At 39.2% G+C, this 22,397-nt stretch overlaps 2 protein-coding genes across 2 annotated transcripts in view; one reads left to right on the plus strand and one right to left on the minus strand.

Annotated features, from left to right (window-relative positions):
- Positions 1–1,059: 1,059 nt before the first annotated feature.
- LOC119428705 (gamma-glutamylaminecyclotransferase B-like) lies at positions 1,060–1,539 on the plus strand. Its single transcript, XM_037696378.1, has one exon. The coding sequence runs from the start codon at positions 1,072–1,074 to the stop codon at positions 1,537–1,539; it is 468 nt and encodes a 155-aa protein (XP_037552306.1). The 5' UTR covers positions 1,060–1,071.
- A 663-nt stretch (positions 1,540–2,202) lies between these two features.
- LOC119428707 (FERM, ARHGEF and pleckstrin domain-containing protein 1) overlaps positions 2,203–22,397 on the minus strand; it is a 126,445-nt gene continuing 106,250 nt past the window's right edge. The window contains exons 16-28 of the mRNA XM_037696379.1: positions 21,346–21,479; positions 19,040–19,121; positions 18,889–18,950; positions 18,630–18,805; positions 18,417–18,547; positions 18,241–18,309; positions 18,070–18,159; positions 15,272–15,354; positions 15,015–15,127; positions 12,021–12,181; positions 6,874–6,981; positions 6,625–6,776; positions 2,203–2,862 (exon numbers count right to left, since the gene is read on the minus strand). Of these exons, the coding sequence (XP_037552307.1) occupies positions 2,787–2,862; positions 6,625–6,776; positions 6,874–6,981; positions 12,021–12,181; positions 15,015–15,127; positions 15,272–15,354; positions 18,070–18,159; positions 18,241–18,309; positions 18,417–18,547; positions 18,630–18,805; positions 18,889–18,950; positions 19,040–19,121; positions 21,346–21,479 (1,437 nt within the window). The 3' untranslated portion in view covers positions 2,203–2,786. The remainder of the gene's footprint in view (positions 2,863–6,624; positions 6,777–6,873; positions 6,982–12,020; positions 12,182–15,014; positions 15,128–15,271; positions 15,355–18,069; positions 18,160–18,240; positions 18,310–18,416; positions 18,548–18,629; positions 18,806–18,888; positions 18,951–19,039; positions 19,122–21,345; positions 21,480–22,397) is intronic.

The following is a 22,397-nucleotide window of genomic DNA, read 5'->3' on the forward strand; positions in this document are numbered from 1 at the left end:
GTTAGTCTCGTTGAGCCTTGAGACCAGCACCTGTATATATTTGTTCAAGATTCAAAACACTACATAGCTTTAAATCTTTAAAAGATCATTTCTCTGATAGAAAGTCATTTTAAAGCAGAAACTCATTTCATTGTATGAGGATGATCCATGATCAATGTACAGCAGAGAGATGATCTTTATAGACAATTTACAGGGATTTTTTTAATGGGTTTAAATTAAATTTAAAATTTCTACAACGTAACCCTCCTAAATGAAATCAAATCATTTTAAGGCAGAAATCCATCAGATAGCCAATAATAACAAAAAGACAATTTTATGTTAAGGGAAGATAACGGTTAGAATACACACATACCTTTGTAATAATTGGGCCCATAAAAGTTTTTTTTTTTTGTCATTCAGAAACACTGAGTCACATTAAGAGAGACATTCAAACAGGCTGCACGCACTCCCGTGACTGCGAACGTTCCAACTCAGGGCTTAATTTGAGCTGGATCGTGACGGAACAGGATTCGGGAACACTTATATTTTGACAGGATGCATTCCGCTACCGGTTTGCTTGGATCCGGTTACTCTCAAGCTTATGACTAATAAAGTTATTAACAAATATGACTGCCTTGAACGAACGAATCTTATAATGGATATGTAAACAGAAAACAATTACATAAACACTCATTTTAAACACAACAGCTACTTACGAGCTTCTAATACGAGCCGCCCCTTCAAGTAGCATTTCTTTGTCTACCCTTAAATAAAATCTCCACCCCTAAGAGTGGTGGGGTTGGGTGCTGAGCTAACCAGACAGTCATACATGGGCAGGAGCCCACAACATTTCTGGAGGACCCCAGATGTGAAACCTCAATTGTGTCAAAGGTTGTTGCATAACCCAACTATGTTCAGTCAGCAAAAAAAAAAAAAAAAAGCATGACCTGATTGAACATTGTTGGGTTATTACCTACCTGGATTATTGAGTATGAACTTTGGTGTTGTTGCATAACATTTAGTACAACTGTGTGAAAAAAAAATTTTAATGCATCACTCCCCTACCCCCCCAGGTGCCTTCCTTCCTTCCTAATGGCTTACGTCTTTGTTTACGGCATACTGAAGAAGGGGCAGCCGAACTACCACTACATGATGGACAGCAATAATGGAAAAGCCGAGTTTGTCGCCACTGCTTTCACCACCCACAAATACCCGCTGGTGATTGCGAGCAAGTACAACGTCCCTTACCTCCTCAACCTCCCCGGACGGGGTCACAGAGTCCATGGGGAGATCTACAAAGTGGACAAGCGGATGCTGGATTTCCTGGACGACTTTGAAAGCGTCCCCGCCAGATACCAGCGGACCGTGGTGGAGCTGGAGGTGAAGGAGTCGGCGGGGAAGACGGACGGTGACAAGATGTTGCCGGGCAGCATCACTGAGGTGTTTGTATACAGCACCACAACTTACCAACCCGACTGGCCGTCAGGTCCAACCTTCGATAGCTATGATGCGTATGGAGATCATGGCCTTGTATATGATTGCAAAGATAATGAAGACTGAAGGGGTCATCTCATTTGCTGGCTTAAACATCTCAAAGATGTTTTCCATGAAAGAAAACATCGTTTAATAGTTTCAAAATTTTCAGTTTTTAATTCTACTTCATTATTGCGTTAGTGGACAGTATGGTTGAATGCATTCTTTAGTTTTATGATAAATATAAATAAAGAGGAGTTTTATTAGCCGAGAAGGGGGTTTTATATAGACACTTTTAACATGAAGATAAAAAATGTGCAGGCACTACTGAAACTTCTGAAGTATTTTTCTGTTATATTCAAGTTTTGTGTATGTAATATTAATTTTATGGATGAAAACGTTCTAGCTCTGTACCTTGTTTTTTTTAACGTTATACATTTCATTGCTCACTTTTTAACAACTTGTTTTGCTGCTTTTTGATCAAGTACTGTTTTAAACGATACCATTTTTTTATTGTTGTTACCAAGTAAAACTAAATAAGTTCCGTTTAGAAATAATAATCCTATTAATGGCTATGATTACCACAATTAAATAAGATATTTAAAAAAAAAAAAGACCATTTCTGATTTATCTCGTTTATTTTTTCAGATTGGTGAAATCTTGTTTATCCATTTTAAAAGTACTACAGTCCAGAAAACTGGTGGAATACTTTCAAGAAGTAAATGGCGACAAACCAAACTTCCTGTTGGCTTTGGAAGCAGATCTGAAGTGTTTTTATTTCAGTTTGTCCTCTCAGACGAAACCAAATGACAAAAAGATGAGTTTTCACAGTGTATCAAAATACTGTACAAAAAAGCACATTACAAAAAAAGAAAAACTTTCCAATTGTGTCCCAAATCTGATCATACACGGCTTTTTCTTGAATATTTCATTCCACCTCCCTTTGGTCACTTTCAGAACGCGTCATGATTTAACCCCTTATTATCCTCGTTCTCCTAACCGTGACGTGTGCATGTAAGCGAAAAATATTGTCAGAGGAACTTCCAGTTTGGCACAAAATTTTTTAAACATCGCCGACAACTTCAGATGCAGCGATGAGAAAGTGTAAAAAAAGAAAAAGAAAAGGTGACGTGTGAGGACTTCCTGAACAGAATAAAAGCGACTGATGAGCGTTTTGATGAGTGTCTTCTGTGTGCAACATGATTCAGTGTCTGTGAGGAAAGTTTGTCTTGTTATCTGTGCAGCCTGAAGTCCAGGTCTTCCTTAAGGCGAGTGTGAGGAAGAGGAAGAGGAGGAGGAGGAGGAGGAGGAGGAGGAGGAGGAGGGCAGGGTGATCAATACACATCTTTCCTTGTGCTTGGCAGGGAGCGGCTGGTGGAGCAGGTGGCGCTGCGGATCACCTCCATCCACCTGAAAAACATGGATTCAAAACAAGTGGTCTAAACAAATAGGTTGACAAGCTATGCTACGTAAGACAAAAGTATCATAGTTGGCCTACATTGACTCACTTAGGCCAAGCACAGGTAAGTTGAGTTATAATAAACGAAAACATCAAGTTAAACTAAGCTAAATTTAACTAAATTAACCAAGGCCAAAATTAGTTGTATTAAAGTAAACGTGGATAACAAAAAAAATCTTAAATGTGGCTCAATAAGATAAAGTATGATAAATAAGATTTTAAAATAAGTAATTATGTTGAAATAAACAATCTAAATAAAGGACCCTACACTAAGCTAAATTAAATTAAACTACTTTTTTCTACACACTTTCAACACCGTGGCTTATACAATGCTGTGGCTAATTTATGGATTTAAAAAAAAAAATTTTTTTTGACGGGCTAATGAGCTTCATGCTGCGAAAACATTTAGCTTCGTCACACCGGGGCGCTCACATGGCTGTCTAGTACACGTTTCTCTACGGGGGTGGGTCCTCGTGACTCAATGAGACTACCTGTATAAATAAAGGTTAAAAAAAAGCTGACCAATGAAATGACCAAACAGTTCACAGTGGACCAATGATGGAGGGGAAGAGAGAACGGAGGTGGGACCAACTTTTTCTATATGTGTAGAGCAACTTTTGCTCTGCTGCCAGTAGATCCTGCCAGTGGAGCAGGAGGAAGATGAAGATAGCGATCAATGACTTCCAGGTAGGTTTACTGGGTTTTTTTGTTTGTTTGTTTTTAACCAGCCGTGTTACTGACATTGTGCGGAAAAAAAAATTTGTACGGTGGCCCTAAGGTGTAAATGAACAAAATTTTTAAAAAAGGAATTACATTAGAAAAAAACTGAATCACATTAGAAAAAACAAAATTACATTTGAAAAAATGGAATCACATTAAGCCAAAGCGGAATTACATTAAGCCAAACAGGAAGTTTTTTTTTTTTTTTTTTTTTTTTTTCTTAACAGCATAAAACCGAACAACAAAACAATATACAGTACACACACAATGGAGATACAGTTAAAAGGATAGCCTGCTAATTGTATCTCCATTGTGTGTGTACTGTATTGTTCTGTTGTTCGGTTTTATGTTGTTAATAAAGTAAAATAAAAATTAAAAAATTAAAAAAACTTCCTGTTTGGCATAATGTAATTCCGTTTTTTTCAAATGTGGTTGTGATTTTCCTGTCTTTGTTGTGTTTTTTCAAAATGTAATTACGTTTTTTCAAATGTTCATTTACACATTAAGGCCACCGTACATTTGTATTTGTTACCGGTACACATTTAATTAAAAGATTTAAAAAATCTTTCTGTGTAAATATCTCATGTTACAACATGGACACCTGCGGATTATAGGCAAGCGCAACCTATATATGTACAAGATTTTTTTTTTGTGGGCGTGGCTTATACTCATGTGTTCTCAATATTCCAGAAATTACGGTAACCTAAGCCAGATTTAGCTAAATTAAACTAAAATGAGCTAAGCAAATATCAACTAAACTCAATTCATGTGCGACTAATTTTGCTTTCAACAAATACAGTAAACTAAATCCATTATCTATACAATAAAACTAAATTGTGAAAAATCAAATTAAACAGCAGCACTAATCTAAACAGATGATCTAAGGTACACAAAGTTTAGATAAACTATATTAAACTAAATTAACTTAAGCCATAATTAATTAAACTACTGTAATTTCTGGACTATTGAGCGCACCTGAATATAAGCCGCGTCCGCTAAAATTAAAAAGAAAACTAAAATTTTACATAAATGGATCGCAATTGTCTATAAACCGCGGATGTTCACGTTGTAACATGAGATATTTACACAGAAATATATATTTTTTACTTTTAATTAAATATGTACCGGTAACACGCACACAGTACATGTTTTTTTCTGAACAGTGCCTCCAACACGGCTGATAAAAAAAAATACAATAGTCTACCAGGAAGTCATAGATCATTATTCCCCAAGAGATGTGTATTGGGCAGCTACGTGAGCGCCTGGGTGTGGCGAAGCTAAATGTTTTTGTGGCATGAATCTCGTTAGCCCATCAAAAAAAAAATCCATAAATTAGCTGCAGCATTGTATAAGCCGCGGTGTTCAAAGCGTGTGAAAAAAGTAGCAGCTTGTAGTCTGGAAATTACGGTACTCTAAAGTAGGTCAAAGCTAAATTAAACTGAGCTATAGCCAAAACAAATATTTGTCCTCTGAATTAACAAGTGTTGCTAATTTTTGTTTAAGATTAATTTGATATTGTCTAAATGTTTTAAAAGACTTTTAAATAATGAGTATTCTTGCCTCTGAATTATGAAGGCACACAGCCTTAACTCCTTTTAATGGGAACTTAAACTGGAATCCGTTAAGCATGAAGACAAAGCAATGCAGAAAAGTTGAACTTGAAGCATTCACACTCGTGATCATTTTTCTTCTGTACATTTTTCGGCATGATTCTCGTCCCGCAGTTTTCAAGCTATTTCAAGAAATCACGTATCAAAACGGTCAACTTCCTTCAGCTTCCATGTGCAAATTAAAAAAAAAATTCAGCTACTTTCAGCTGTTTTTTCAGCTGTTTTGTGCTCCTTTCAGATTCTTTCTGCTAACTACAACATTTTTGTGCTTCTTCTTACTTCATTCTGCTAAGTTCAGCTTGCTATGCTCCTTTCAGTTTATTTCTGAAAGTTTCAGCTTTTTCTACTATTTCAGCTATTATAGCTGTTTGATGCTAATTTAAGCTTTTTCAGATTATTCCACATTTTTTGCACTAATCTAAAAAAAATTCTGCCTAATTCAGCAAAAATGTGCTATCTCCATTACCTTCTTTTAGCTTCTTTTTGCTTTTTTAGCTACTTTTCAGCTGGTTTTTGGTACTTTCAGCTTTTTTTTTCCTTCCAGATATTTCCAACTTTTTTTGTGCTCATTTTGGCCTCTTTCAATCTAATTGGGCAAACTGTGTTCTTTCTGCTAATTTAAGCTTGTTCTACCTTTTTTAGCTAATTTGATCTGTTTTCAGATAATTTCAAGTTTTACTTGGTAAAATCTGCTCCTTTCAGCCTAATTAACTTCTTTCTGCTAATTTCAGCTTGTTATGCTCCTTTCAGCCTTTTTATGCTAGTTTCAGCTACTATTTTTAAACTATTTTTTATGTTAATTTGAGCTTTTTCAGGTAATTCCACATTTTTAGCTCATTTAATCTTTTTCCACTTCCTTGTGGTAGTTTAAGATTCTTTCTGATTTTTCAGCTACTTTACAGCTTTTTGTCATTGTTGCTAATTTCAGCTTTTTTTTTAGCTAATTTCCTAATATTTGTGCTCATTTCTGCTTATTCAAACCTAATTCAACAAATCTGTGTTATTTTTGTTTTATTTTGCTAATTTAGGCTTGTTTGTCCATTTCAGCATGTTTTAGCTAATTTCAACTGTTTTTTCAGCAAGTTCTTTTGCAATAAGCATTCTCGCTGCATTGTCACAGGAAATGCAATTTATCTTGAGATTTACTGTTAAAATTTTTGTTTGAACAATTACAAACTGAAAGCTAAAACCTGTGTCCAAAAAAAAAGCTTAAACTAAAACTTAAGTGTTAGTTATGAGATGTTACCTGGAATTACAGCAATATAAAAATGGAACTATATATCCACAAAAAGCTGAAATTTCATGTTGTTTGAAGTATTAAAGTGAAAAACTCGCTCAGATTTAAACCAGTAGAGGCATTGATGTACCTTAGTGAATACCCACCTTTCAAACGTGTACTCGCTCTCCGATCTGAAGTAGTACACGTGGGATTTAAAGTGAAGTTTAAATACGTAATCTTTGTGGATGTTCTCAGACTCGGCTGGGACGGTGACAGAGTAGCCCAGAAGAGGGAGGCTGGCCAGAGGGTACTCATCCTGCAGGGAAACGGGTACAAGGAGAAGAGAAAAACATCCTCACCGTCATCACAGAGTGACCATTGCTCAAACCAGTTTAAAGGTTGGTAAAAATTACCTGGTGTGATTTGTAAAAGAAGAGGCTGAAGTTGGTGAAGACCACCCAGAGTTTCTGCCAGCCGTTGCTGTTCTTAAACTTCCTCAACAAGTTACCTGAGAGCTGGTTCTGCAAACACAAGGTGGACAGGAAAACAACAACAGCTAAATAAAACAATTTCTGATGTAGGAAAAAAAAACGGAAAAAAAAAAAACGTGCCAGCTTCTTAAACCTCTGCTTGTTCTCCTTCAATAGAGCATGCTTTCACATAAATCTCAGGTGTTTTTACCTTTTTTTATGTACTTTGCTTGAACAAATTCTACTTCAGGATTCAGTAGAGCTCATCCCGGAGTAAGGTTAATAGATCACATTTTCACGAAAAACGGACAAATCTCCCTTCACGGCTGCTGCAGTACCTCTTTACTCCAGCAGGTGTCAGTAAAAGACAGGGGCCCCTGATGGCTGCTGAGGGGCCTCATCAACTCATGGACTGGGCTACTGGCCTCTAGTGAAGCCAGTGTGAGCAGTCAAACAAATGGGGGTACAGATAGAGCCAGAAGACACAGGTAGATGAAGACAGAAGGGACACAAGCACAAGACAATGAGACAGAATACTCAGGTACCCTTTTTGGGCCATGGTAGAATGTTTTTTTTTTTGGTCATATCATCAGTAATAACTTGGGATATAATATGCATGAAAGGTCTTATCACCATCAGATATGAAAGGGAAGTTTCTAGAAACAAGACATTTTATTGGTGAGTCTATGTGAATAGGAGTTACAGACTCCATGAAGTCTTGGCTAGGGTCTTGGGTTTTGGTTAAGCTGACCCAGAGAGTTCTCCCTGATGAGTGATCAAGTGAGAGATAAACTATCTGTAGGGATGCAAAAGGAATGTATAAAGTGTCGGTGCAAATCTATATGGGTTGGGCTGTTATGGATTCTGTTGCTCTTTTGACTGATCAACACATTGAAGCTCTTTATCCACCTTATTCCTGGGGGCTCTACTGCATAAATGATTATGTGCACAACTCCCTGTCAGACACCGGAAGTAACAGTAAGCGTTGGCTGATCATGGGCGCGGAGCACGGCCCACGGTTTATTTGAAAGTACCGTATTTTCCGCACTATGTCGCTTTGGCATATAGGTCGCATCAGTCAAAAAACGCATCACGAAGAGGAAAAAAAACGAAATATAAGTCGCTTCAGAGTAGGGCATTAACAGAGTACTCGAGTAATCTACACATTGATTGCTAGGACATCTATCGAGGTTAAAAATGTAACGTCGAGTAACCGTAGTGACGTCATATTATGTGACCACCGTATGACCGTAGGGGACCGTGTTGCACTGTTGCAGGTCACAGAGTTTAGTGTAACACCGGGTCCAATCCACCGCCCATCCACTGTTTTTAAGTTTCGTTTTTGACGTTCTGCGTTTCTTCACGTTTGCAGTTTAATAATAATAACTAATAGTTTAGTTTTTCCTGTGACTTATTTGCAGTATGATAAATGGTAGGAGCATAATATACGCTCCCAATGTTTTGTTGGTCTTTTTTTTTTGTAAATAATGACCTTTTATTGCGGTTTTATTTATTTATTTATTTTTGTATCTTGAGATCTATGACGTCATCAAATACTCGAGTTCTACTCGGGTTTTATTATGTTAATGTCGAGTTTAAAAATTATATACTCGTTCAACCCCTACTTCAGAGTATAAGTCACTTTTTTTTAGAAGTGTATTTCACAAAGTGCAAGAACAGACATTTAATCTGGAATAACAATAACACACGGGACTGACTGACCGTTGGCATCGCCAGGACATTTCCTGGTGGCCTGGCCCGCTCAGTGGTCACTGAGGGACTGGACTAAAGACTCGGTTCAGGTTGCGCTTTATTGTCTTAAGTAAACAAGCCACACTTGTCCTGTCTCACTCACTGTCTCACTGAAGCTGCAGCAGCTATAGGGAAAGACAGAACACCCCCCCTCCCCCGCCCCCTTCCGTCATTTTCTGAGTCTGTCTGTCACAGCAGAGACACAGGTTGCGCGTCCGCCCCTGTGGACTTATGCTGTCGACGGTTATATGTTTGCGCACAGTGTGAGTACACAGAACATACCTGGGATCCTGAACAGGCTTAATTAACATAAATCAACAAGTCCGACAAGCAAGTTACCATCCATGGTGTCGCTTCTGAACAACTCCACCAACTCCAAAGGAAGTTGGGTGGGGGGTGTTAGTAGAAGAGGAACAACATACAGTTGTCAAAAGCCTAGAGGGCCCTCTTGCGGCTGAAAATGGTAATGTTTACTCTTTGATTCATTTCTGTATGAAGGAACATTTAACGTGTCAGTCAAAAATTGCATCATGAATAGAAGAAAAATGTATACGAGTCGCTTCGAACTATGTGTCACAGGACTAGCCAGACTATGAAAAAAAGAGCAATTTATAAAAAGGAAAATACGATAATTTGCGATAAAATGCAGTTTTTGTTTTGTTCACATTTATTTAACGAACGTAAAGTTTAATAAAAATGTCCTCACGGAGTTCAGGTACCTGTTGTGCTGTTCGCGGCTGCACTAACAACCAGACCAAACTAAATCAGTGGCTACAGCAACAGTGTTTTGAACTCGGACCCAAAACAAAAAAAAAGTGTTCCTAAGCGGTATAATTTCCATCGCCTACCTACAGATGAGGAATATAGAAGAATGTGGCTGAAAAATGTGAACTTGAAGAAACCACCCAAAACGCTGTATGTGTGCTCGTTTCACTTTGTTGACAAACGGCAGACGGAGGAAAACCTGCATCCTTCTTTGTGGCTGGGCTACAATAAGCCACCGGAGAAGAGACGCTGGACCCTCAGAAGGATTGAAAACAGTGTGACGAGAATATCAGGTATGATTTCAAGTGTATGAAGGATGTTCGTGTTCAGTATTACGATTTTCTCTGCAATTAACCCTGGCTCGGTGATGGAGGACTTTAAGGATTTTGCTTGGGCTTTGTCTGCTTTAAGATGAATAAAATTGTGTCCCAACTCTTAACAAAACACCACTGACCTTATAACTGTGCAGATACTAGCGGTGCACCGATAAATCGTCCGGCCGATTTATCGGCCCTGATTTCCTTAATTTTGGGAAATCAGCCAATACTTGCATGAGAAACCGATTTTACCAATTTTTTTTGTTGTAACAATTGTCTGAACTTCATTTATATTTCAGAGCACTACCTCATGGCCAGTTAAAACAAGTCTGTATTGTTTCTAGGATATTGTTCAAGGGTATGTTTTTCAACAAAATAATATTGGAAAATTGAAGGTGCATTGTGACCTTATAACATCTGACAGTGTTGCTTATAAAACAAAATCGTATCGGTCAAAATCGGAATTGGCAGGTCAGACTTCGTAGAAATTGGTGATCGGCAAGAAAACTGCAATCGGTGAACCCCTAGTAGATACTAATATGCCTCAGAGCTTTTCATGTTGTTCATCGCTTCACCGTCGGAAGAACCGAGTCAGTGAAGTAGCTAAATTTCTGCGGCCACTTTCTAGTAGGCAGCGGTATGATTATATTGTCCTGTTTGAGCTTGGACAGGTGGCGTTCCTACATGTTTAAATTAAAGCCACAATGCTTGGAGAAACTACATTAGCTCATAATGTTCGCACTAGGGGTTAAACGACTACATATTCTTAAAAGTCGACTTTAACATGATAAAAGTCGAGTCGACTTAGACTAGTCGACGACATCATAGGAACTCAAGATGCTATATCATATTTGCAACAAAAAATTGGGGGGAAAAAGTCATTTATTATTTACAAAAAAAAACAAAAAAAAAACTAAACATCAGGCATATATTTATGCACCTACCATTTATCATACTGCAAATACTGTAAGTCCAAGGAAAAGCAAAACTATTACCAAGCTGCAAAAATGCTGATGTTTTTAGTTTTGTTTTATTTAATCCACCATGTGGATTGGGTGGAATTGGGTTGGGAACAGTGGGGGGGAGGTGCGACTAGTCTGCGCAAAATATAAAAGTTGACTAGTCTAGTCTAGACTAGTTGACTAGTCAACTTGTCTATTTGACCCCTGGTTCGCACATAAACGCCGGTTTTGGTCAGCGCCGGAAGTAGGGCTGGGCGGTGTATCGAATATACTCCATGTATCACAAGTTTTTCAACATACGATGGTTAAAATGGCTATCACAACCATCAAGTACAAATTGCCATTCAAATAATAAGCTTTCTGCATCTAATTCACCGTGATTGTTGTTTATCCGACACGCAGCGAATGCTTCACTAATCTCTGCCTCCTCCCAACCTGAAAATTTTCTGCCTGACACGCTGTGTGGAGCATGCGCATATAAACTTGGAGATCTGAAAAAAATATGGCGACAGCGGGAGTTTCAGGTGAGCAGGTAAATGAGACGGTAACTGAAGAGGAGTCCGATGAACCAGTTCCGAAATGAAACAAACAGCAGTGGATCAATAATCTGGCAGTGGTTTGGGTTTTATAAGGAGGATGTCGAACAAAATGTGGTCATTTGCAAAACGTGTCGTAAAACCATTGCCACAAAAAGTAGAAGTACCACAAATTTATTTCACCACCTAAGTCATCCACTGCAAAATGAAGAATGTTGTAAACTCCGTATGTCAACGTCTTCCCACTCACTAAAGTCAAATAAACCAGCTGTGATCTTCACAGTTGGTTTATAGTATTTGACGTTTTTATTTATTTATTTGACCAAACATGAATGGTCTGTTTGAATAGGGTACACCAGTGACATTTTACATACTATATAGTTTAAAATAACACTGGAGGTTATTTATAAATATCGTAATATATATTGTGTATTGTGATATAGCAAAATAATATCGGAATATTAGATTTTCCTCGTATCGCACAGTCCTAGCTGGAAGTCACGCACATAATACATGCAAAGCATCATGGGGCCTTGGAATAAGGTTCATAAAGCCCATAAAGATCTTTTTGCTGTCATTTAGAGACAGTGTCAACTAATTTTGCTTACTGATAATGTACAATATTGATATTTGGCCACAACAATACAGACAGGACAAAGAAAGAATACCAGGACAGATAACAACACAGAGTCAAGCCAAGTGGACAAAAACAGACTCAACATGACAAGACAACGGGTGAGAAATGCTGCGTGTGTTACCTCCACGGCAATGCTGAAGTCCACCATGGACACGCTGGTGTTGCGATGCCAGCAGACGTGCACGGTGGTGTTACCACGGTGACTCTGACGCTCGAGGGACGAACGCGAGCCGGAGAGCTCCTCCTCCGACTCCAGCTCGGCTCCACCATCCTCTGAAAGCTCTGAGGAACAAACCAGAGAGGCAACATGAAGAGCTTCTGTTCACATCTTCATCCTGATGTTTTTACAGTGAAAACGTGAGTCTAGTCTTATTTTGACAGGCTGGTTTATGTATCTTCATGAGGAATAAATGCTTTTATGTAGTTTATGTCTGTTTCAGGGAAAGAATAAGCCCGACTTATTTAAGGTAAACTAAATTAAGGTAAACAAAGGTAAATTTGTTAAAATGAACTACCGTAATTTCCGGACTATAAGCCGCTACTTTTTTCACACGCGAGCTTACGAGCTTCATGCCACCAAAACATTTAGCCTCGTCACACCCGGGCACTCGCATAACTGCCCAATACATGTCTCTCTTGGGGGGTGACTCAATGACTCAATGAGACTACCTGTACAAATAAAGTAAAAAAATAAATTAAATAAAATCTAACCAATTAAATTACCGAACAGGTCACAGTGGACCAATGAAACTTGGTTTCAGTGGTTCACTTGGAGGGGGCAGGGCTCCCTGAGGCTATGTGACCGTCAGTCAACCACAGCAAAATGCTACAATACGTACTGTAATAGTAGTCCCGCGTTAATTTGCAGTTCGACTTACGCGGACTCACTCTTTTGCGGTTTTTCAACAAATGTCAACTTTAATATTGCTTGTGATTGGGACGGTATGAGATAAAAAGTTTACCAAAAAAAACTTTGGACAGGCGCTGCCATTTTGTAGTTTTCTTTCAATAAGTCTACACCGTAATGCCATTCAAAAGAACTACACTTCCCAGAAGCCAACAGTACTTACGGCCGCTACTTTCTGCCAAAATGGAGGGAAAGTTTAGAAACACAAAGTCAGAAGTAACGATCTAGATATTAAGCACACAGAACTGGCAGGAAAGTCACAAATATTCCTGAATCTTCCCGAAGCTCAATTATTCACGTGCACATCAACCTGGACGGGGCGGTGGGCTTCGTCGCTGCAGGGTAGGTCTTCCGAACCAGAACCGAGCCCAACTGGAACAGAGCTTTTGGGTTAATTAAGCCTTAAAATATATATAAATACTAAAATAAATATAGCATTCCTACTTGGCGGTTTTTCACCTATCGCGGGGGTGTCTGGAACGTAACGCCCACGATAATCGAAGTACTACTATATACAAAATAGTAAACGTTTTGTTTGCTGTGCAAATATCTCATTACAGCGTGGACACCTGCAGCTTATAGACAAGTGTGGCCTATATATGCAGATTTTTTTTTTCTTCCCCTTTTTAAATTTGGTGGGCATGGCTTATATTCAGGTGCGCTCGATGGTCTGGAAATTACGGTAAATTTAATTTAGCCAAACCAAATCAAGCTAGGGTAAGAAACCATGCCAACTCAAACTAAACTAATTCACCTAAGCCAAAGTAAAATATGTTCAAATATTTAAAGAGCTAAACTAAACTGACATGAACTAAACCAAACTAAAACAAGCTACGACAAATTTGGTCAAGGATAGATTAAAAATAATTAAACTGAGCTCAATTAGGTGACGTTTAAGCTTAGATTAGGACAAAAAATAAAACTAGTCCAGTCGATCCTCGTGGGAGCATTTCTACATTTACTTTAGAAAAGGTCAGGAGCATCTGCTGACGTTTAAAGAAAACAGATCCGTAATGGAAGGAGTCGAAATGTGTCCTCGTTGTTGCGGACTGCTGCTGGGAGTTTTAATGAAAACTCATCATTTGGATGCAGATTTCATAGCAGTTCTCTCTAAAACAACTAAACACTTGAACGCGGACGCTTTTCTTTCTTTTTCTGCAGCTGTCATATCAGGAACAAACAGTAGCTCCTCTGACGCAACAAATATGTGAGGCTAAATCCTGAGCCATCAAAGACATTTTAGTTAAGTTTGAGTGACAAAAAAGAAAAACTAGATAGGACCAGGAAGAACTTTGATGGGGACTGCCACGTGGCGGCCATTTTAAAAATTCTATTTGACAGTATTATGTGTTGGGGTTCGCTCTCAGCTACCAGTATAACAAATTTCAGCTTAAAATGGAAAAATATCAATGAGTTAGTCTTTTTTTTCTTTTAAGCTATGGTGGCCATCTTGGATTTTTGATTTGGATTCAGCATGTGATGGGGAAGGTCCTGAGAAATAACCACACCAAATTTCATCTCTGTAAAAATAGTTCAAGTCGTTGAAATTGAGCTTTGGTGGCCATCTTGATTTTTTTTTTTTAATTATTCATTATTTATTGGGCATTACTCTCAGCTACTACCACACCAAATTTCAGCTTAATATCTCTAAACATGGGTGATTTATAGTATTTTTCCTTCTTAACTCAGGTGGCCATTTTGGATATTTGATTTGCAACTAGTCTTTGAAAATGTTTGCAAATTACATCACCATAGTAACTCGAAACGCCAAGAAAAGTAAAAGCACATATCACGGTGCTGAGCCGGCCGTTTTGATATAACATTTGTAGGGGGGACACGTTGCGGTTTGGGCCGCATTAAAGTTGACAGAAGAGTAAGATATAAAGTTAAGAAACCCTTGTCAGGTGGATAATAATAGGCGCTGCCTTTCTAGGCAGTTCCCAATAAGACAACACTTTAAAACTGCAAGATAAAAACAGCTAAAGGGAGATGTCAAACAGAAAATCTACAAGTAGAATGCTCAGTGTCACAAGTGGGTGAGATGAAAAGTAAAAAGAAGCAGAGAGATGGGACTTTGCTCACATACAGGATGAAAGACAGCGTAGGACTATTCAAAGCTGCTTTCTTTCAGGTTAAAATGAAGTATCTGTGAGAGCTGAAGGCGTTTTGAGTAAAAGAACTGCAGTAAAACCCAGATAAACATCTCACTGTTCTCGGCTGGACTAGTGGAAAGCAGGCCGGCATCTGGGAGGCTGCTCTGTTCTGCCAGGTCGATAGCCATCCTGATGTCCTCCACCCACTGCTCCATCTCTGACTCGCAGCTGTGTACATTAAGCACAGCTGTTATTAGAGGAGATGTCAAACACCACATATTCATCTGCACAATGTAATCCTGAATAAAAACAGCGGGAGTCGCTGATTTAAAAGTAGCTTCCTTTGATTTTAAGACATTTGTTGACGTGTACCTGGCGGCCACCACTACAGACTGGTGCTGGCCAAACAACGTAAACGAATGGGGGACGCCCCACTCCTCCTCGCTTTCTCTGATCTGTGAGAGACGACAGAAAAAGATGTGACGTTAGTAAGGATGAAACAAAAGCTTTTTTTTTTTTTTTAAAGCACGCAAAGTATGTGATGTGAAAAATTGTAGCCTACTACTACATCAAAGCTTAGTTCAATGTCTGTAAAGTGGACTGAGTTGTAGCTATTTTGGTGATTTCTCAGGTCAGTCGGCTGTGGCGGCCATCTTGAATCAAGCCAAACGTTCCAGGAAAGAAATATTCACTGTACTTCAAACTAGAGCCCCACCAATATATCGGTGGGACAGATATTTTAGGTCGATATTTTAGGTTGATATTTTAGGACGACATTTTAGGACGACATTTTAGGACGACATTTTAGGACGGCATTTTAGGACGGCATTTTAGGACGGCATTTTAGGACGGCATTTTAGGACGACATTTTAGGACGATATTTTAGGACGATATTTTAGGACGATATTTTAGGACGATATTTTAGGACGATATTTTAGGACGATATTTTAGGACGATATTTTAGGACGGCATTTTAGGTCGACATTTTAGGTCGACATTATAGGACGACATTTTAGGACGACATTTTAGGACGATATTTTAGGACGACATTTTAGGTCTATATTTTAGGTCGACATTTTAGGACGACATTTTAGGACGATATTTTAGGACGACATTTTAGGTCGATATTTTAGGTCGACATTTTAGGACGACATTTTAGGACGACATTTTAGGACGACATTTTAGGACGACATTTTAGGACGACATTTTAGGACGATATTTTAGGACGATACAGGCATTTTGGGACATATCGGTATTGTGCTAATTGTCCAATCTTGCACGATATAAACACTAGAAATAAGCCGTGTCCTTACTGGCAAATGGCGTAATTGTACAATGTATCCAACAGAGGGCACGTGCAGACTACTTTCAAGTCATGGCCGTTCACTTTAACTTTCAATTCAGCACAGCCAAAGCAGCGAGCAATATTGTGAGGCGTATTTTGCTGAACAGAGCATGGTAAGTTTATTTTAACTTATCTGTAAAAAAAAAAAAAAAAAAAAAATTATTTTCAATCCTCCAACCTGCTTGTCATTAGCTACGTGCCTCTCAAGTTAGCAAGCTAGCATTTAGCATAGGCTATTGCCTTGTAAAACTTTATCCAGAACAATAAATCTAACGTAGAGATAGGGCTGGGCGACATGGACCAAATTAATATCTCAATATTTTTTAAGATAAATTGCGATATACGATATACATCTCGATATTTTTTTTTTTGCATAAAGTAATAACAAAAATATTTTTCTGAGTCAAAGTTTTGTCCCAGTTGTCACACAGGCACATTTATTAAGAAACGGCTGTAACTGCACAAAATAAATGTCTAAAAATAAACTATTTACATATATTAAATATCAATCCTCTTCAGCTGCGCCGCCTTCATGATGTTAGTAAGCGTGTGTGAAGCAGCACGTGAGGAGTTGTGTTTGTATTCAGTGAGGGAGGAGGGGCTGCGTGAAGTTGGCAGCGCAGACGGGCAGAAAAAGGAGAACTACACAGATTTTCCAAGTCTAATAATGCCCGATGGTTGCAATAGAGCCATTTTAACCATCGTAAATTGAAAAACTTGCGATACATCGAGTATATTGGATACATCGCCCAGCCCTACGTAGAGGTAAAATATAACGGCGTTAGTAATGTTGTCTTTGCCGTCCTCAATGAAATGTATTGTTTGTCTGAAATCTTTACTTGTCTGCAAAGAAATATAAAATAAACACTGCAGCGGTCAATACCAATTAGTCTTTCACCATATGTGACTGACTGTTTAAACAATGAACAGGGAAGGGTGTTTCTTTGTTTCATTTATATTTTTGTAACACACTTGATAACTTTATGGTGAATAGTGGAGGAGAGAAAATGTGAACGCACGTTAAGAGTTGCATTCGGTCCCAAAAAATCCGACCCTACCCGGCCCCAGACTGTAGCCATTATTTCCAAAACCCATCCGATCCGACGAATTAACAGTAATTACAGGTCCGAACCCAAACACCCACCCACCCCACCCCCTGACATTTTCAATTAAGCTTTGACTGCTTATATAGTTATTAACAGTCGGCAGACACATGCGGCTAAGGGGGCAGAAGATCGGAGCTGAGGGGGCGTTTGTCCTTTCATGGCCGTCAAAGCGCATTAAATCCCTGCTTCTACCTGCATTCTGCATTATTCATACACGGACCCTTCTCTGACATGTTGGACATTTTGGGATCTCACCTGTTTGGGTTGTCGGCCACGCGCGTCCGCTGAGTGCAGCGGCTGAACGTCCATTTGGGCTTTGGATGGATCACTGCCTGGCAGTATAGTCCCATCTGAAGCTTAACTCAACTTTTTTTTTACCTCTTTCAAGACCGGTCAGCGCGCGGTCAAATGGCCATGTGCGGCTGGTGATTGTATGGCAAGCCATGTTGCCATACAATTGCATCGTCAGCCGCGCATCTGCTGACGCAATCAAAAGCCCCATACTGGCTTGGCCCGCACATTATTATGGCCCGGGGTTGGGCCGGGCCGGGCTCCGGTTAGAAATGACAGCTGTAACGCACGTTAGGAAGACTGTTTCAAGACTTCAAGCCAAAATTTCAATATCGGTCAGGCTCTACTTTAAACAACACTTGAAATGTTTTTGGAACGGAACACTTAAGACACTGATTTGGCTTTTCTTGACATTTTTCAAAACGTACCGTCATTTTGTAGAGAGACAGCTGACCGTGGACCCTGAACTGGTTGGACGGAGTCATCCCCCGACTGGTGTACAGCAAACAATCACTAAACTGGAGGACAGAAGATGACGTTTAACAAAGAACAGGGTAGTTTTGACACGGTTGGTGCTAAAATAAAGTGCTGAGTCATACCAGGAAGAACATTCTCTGCTGAAGGCCCTTCGCGGAGAGTTTGCTGAGGCAACCCAACCTGATAAACTCCTACGCATCAGACACGGAAACAAGAACAAATCCAAATGGTTAAACTCTTTGTGTTCAGAATGAGGGATTTTTTGTATGGCTGAGAAAGTACAAGCAAAGAGACGAACCCTCCCGGGGATGACGAGGTTTTCGATGCCGGTCAGATCCTTCTTCAGCTCTAGAAGCTTCTGGAAGTTTTCCATCTTCATCATGATGCCCTGGAGTTGCAGCACCATCTCGGAGATCTCGGCCAGGGCCGCTGTGTTGGACAGAGCGGGAGGTTTTAGATTCGGAAACGTGACAAAGAGGAGCGCGAGAAACAACAGAAGCGCTCGTGTAACCTCGGCTGTCCCTGAAGTCGTCGTGGGTGGGCGGGTAGTGCTTGCAGAGCCTCTCCAGGATGAGTTTGTAGTGCAGCAGGCGGTGGAGAGGCCTGAGCAGGAAGATGTAGAGAGGCAAGTAGCAAATCCTCTGCTGCTCGAAGTCCCTGCACAGAGTTTCAACCTTCCGACTCGTCCTGAAGTCAAACAAAAAAAGGGTATTTTTTTTATATTCCTCCAGTTACGTTGGCAATTTTCTCCTTAAGTCAGTGCCACCTACCTACAAGCCCGTTCCAGCTCCACCAAGCACTCTGAATGCTTCTGCAGATGAAGTGTCAGCTGCTACAAATACCAAACAGTCAAAACGGAGAGTTGCAAATGTGATTTCAATGAACGTGATAATGGAAGTGTGACAAAGCGAAGGCGGTTACCCTCAGACCCTGGATGTTCTTCAATAAAATGTCCCCAATTCGCTGATAATCTCCTTTGATATGGGCGTTAGATCGACCCTCCCTGTAGGAACCAACAAGATAGTTTTTTTTACCTGTGCGCAGTAACACTTATACACCACTAGATGTCAGGTAAGGGCTAGCTTTCATCTGCGTCCAATTATTTTTAATAGAAACTGGGTAGCAGTCTGAAATGTACGTAGGTTTATTTAGGACCTAAAAGTGTTTAGTTGTCAACCTTCACATGAGGAAAGCAAATCAATAAACAAGTGTAAAGCAGGTTGTTTCCTTCTTAGGGTTCTTTCAAATGCACAACAGAAGGATTACTAATCTGGTCTTAAAATACTTCTCATTTTTCCCTTGAATGTGTTTACATCCAGTAATCCTGTTTAATTACCTTCATTCAGCTAAAATGAAATCACCTGATGTCAGTAACACCCGCTACCCCCTCTCAACACACACACACAGTCATATTCTTTGAGCGGGTTGATGCCATGATATGATGCGTTTTTTAATTTAATTTTATTTAAAGGCATTTAGTTGATGGTGGTAGGTTGAGCTGTTGCCATTCAGTGAGAAGGTCCCGGCTTGGAGGGGTGGAGCATTCTGGGTGGAGTTTGCATGTTCTCTCCGTGCATGTGTGGGTTTTCTCCGGGTACTCCGGTTTCCTCCCACAGACCAAAAACATGCATGTTAGACTGATTGGTAACTCTAAATTGTCTCTAGGTGTGAGAGAGAGTAAATGTTTGTTTGTCTCTACGTGTCCCTGTGATGAACTTGGACCTGTCCAGGGTGTCCTCCGCTTCTCGCACAGTGATGGCTGGATAAGGTCACCACTGACCCCTGTGACCCGAAAAGGAAGAAGTGGGTAAAGATAATGGATGGATGTTATATTTTTCTGATGCCTTGATTTGTTGGTGCTGTTGTTAAAACAACTTCTTGAAAATGCCTTGCCGTGAAACGCTCACCAATCAGAAGATCCGGGAAAAGAATCGCCAGCAGCAGCTTCACAGACTCCCGGTGAACTCAATCTTTTTTTTTGTTCCTGTTGCTTTTGTTTTAACTTTTTTTTATATATATCATGTGCATTTTAGCTAATATTAATTACTACCTCGAAATACTTATTCATTCAAATTCATCCTGCTGCATATTCTACCATGTTGTTGCTCAATATCTCTCTTTAGGACATTATAAATATTTTAATTAATTACTTTTTCACTTTTTGGTACTTTTTTTTGTGTACCCTTATTGCGTGCTTTTTTCTTTGATTTTTTTTGCGAGTCAATCGGTTCTTCTCATCCTAAGTATTTTATTGTACTGTTAACCTTGTGTTAACCTTGCATTTGACAAATAAACACAACTTGAACTTGTTACCATCGAGCTGCTAACGGGACCTGCTAACACCGCTAAAAAGACCACTCCGCTAACAGTATCATGCTGCTAACTGGACTACGTTGCTAAGGTAACCTCATTGCTAACCAAACCTCACTGCTAACAGTATCATGTTGCTAACTGGACCATGTCGCTAAGATAACCTCACTGTCATCAGAACCACTTTGCTAACAGGACCATGCTGCTGTAGATTTATTTTCTTTTCCACTTTTGGCGCATTGTTTCTATATTTTTTGTTGCATGCTTTGAATAAATCCTAGTTGATGTTAGTTTAGTTTATGTTAGTGCTCGCATTAATCGTGTACATTATAGCCGAACAGAACCCATGAGAATCGTGCTGCTGTTGTTCAGTGTATTGTTTTGGCACTATTAGTGACTGGCGTATATCTTAGATCTTTTAGCGTACCGTTTGGCGTTCGTTGAGCGTATATATCTTAGATCCTTATTTACTGTTTCTTTTTATACTTTACATTTTTGCTATTGTTGGATGTAACTGGGACCCCTGTGTACACAATTTTGTTCCACCTCATGTACCACATTTGATGAGAATGACAATAAAGAACCTTGAATCCTTGAAAAGGTGTTCACGTTAAATTAGACATATTTCTCAAGTATATTAGGCTACATCTTCTCATGAAAATGTTCCCAGGCAACAGATTGCAACGTAACCCCAAACCATGACCAGTCCACCCCCGTGCTTTTACATTAAATTGATCCTAATTGAGCTTTAGCAGCTTTAATAATCGTTACATCTGTCTGTTCTCGGTAATGGCACATTAAAGCACAGCTCAAGAACAAAACACCAGTGTGACTGAACTTTGGCACTTCCCTGTAAATCTATTGAAGCTGACCAACTCCTGTGACGAACACAGCAATGAGGAAAGAAACATGCCCACCACTGCGCCAGCCGCTGCTCCGTCTCTTTGAGGAACCCCTGGTGAAACTTGTAGATCGGATCGTAGTGGCTCGACATCAGGTTCCTGAGTGAAGCTGGAAACGCTTCGTCTTTCTCCACAGTTCTCTGGAAGGACTGGAAGACAAACAAAGACAAACAAAGGAGCAACAGTGAAGCAATCAATTGTTTACATCTGTGATAAAAATAAACAAAAAATACATTTGGAACTGAAAACTAGAGAAATTGCATTTTCTGCAACAATGCAGTGTTAATGCTTGTTGCTGAAGAACTTGCTGAAAAACAGCTGAAATGGAAGAACAAGCCAAAGTCAGCAGAAGAAAACAGAAAGAACACATATTTGCTGAATTAAGTTTAAATAAGCAGAAATTAGCACAAAATGGGGAAATTAGCTAAAAAAAAAAAGCTGAAATTAGCAAAGAAATGGATGAAAAGTAGCTGAAAAGGCATAAAGAAATTTAAACAACCAGAAGGAAGTGGAAGGAGCTGAAAAAGTTTGGAATTTGCTGAAAAAGTTAAATTTCACACAAAACAGCTAAATAGCAGCTGAAATAGCAGAAAAAGCTGAAACTAGCAGAAATACTCTGAAAGTAGCATAACAAGCAGAAATTAGTAGAAATAATTTAATTAAGCTGAAAGTAGCAGAAATTACCACAAAAAAACTTGAATTTATCTGAAAACAGTTGAAATTGGCTAAAAAAATGCTAAAGGTAACTGAAAAGGTAGAACAAGCTTAAATTAGCAGAAGAAAGCAGAAAGAACATGTTTGCTGAAAGACGCTGAAATGAGCACAAAAAGTGAAAATTATCTGAAAATAGCTGAAATTAACAACTGAAAAAACAGCTGAAAAGTAGCTGAAAAGGCAGAAAGAAGCTGAAATCACCAGAAGGAAGTAGAAAGAGCACATTTTTGTTGAATTTGGCTGAAAAAAGTTGAAATTGTTGCAAAAAATGTGGAATTAGCTGTAAAGGATAAATTAGCATAAAACAGCTAAATAGAAGCTGAAATAGCAGAAACTTGCAAAAAATCCTGGAA

This window comes from Nematolebias whitei, chromosome 23, assembly GCF_014905685.2.
Source record: "Nematolebias whitei isolate Nwh7 chromosome 23, NemWhi1, whole genome shotgun sequence".
Classification (NCBI taxonomy): Eukaryota; Metazoa; Chordata; class Actinopteri; order Cyprinodontiformes; family Rivulidae; genus Nematolebias; species Nematolebias whitei.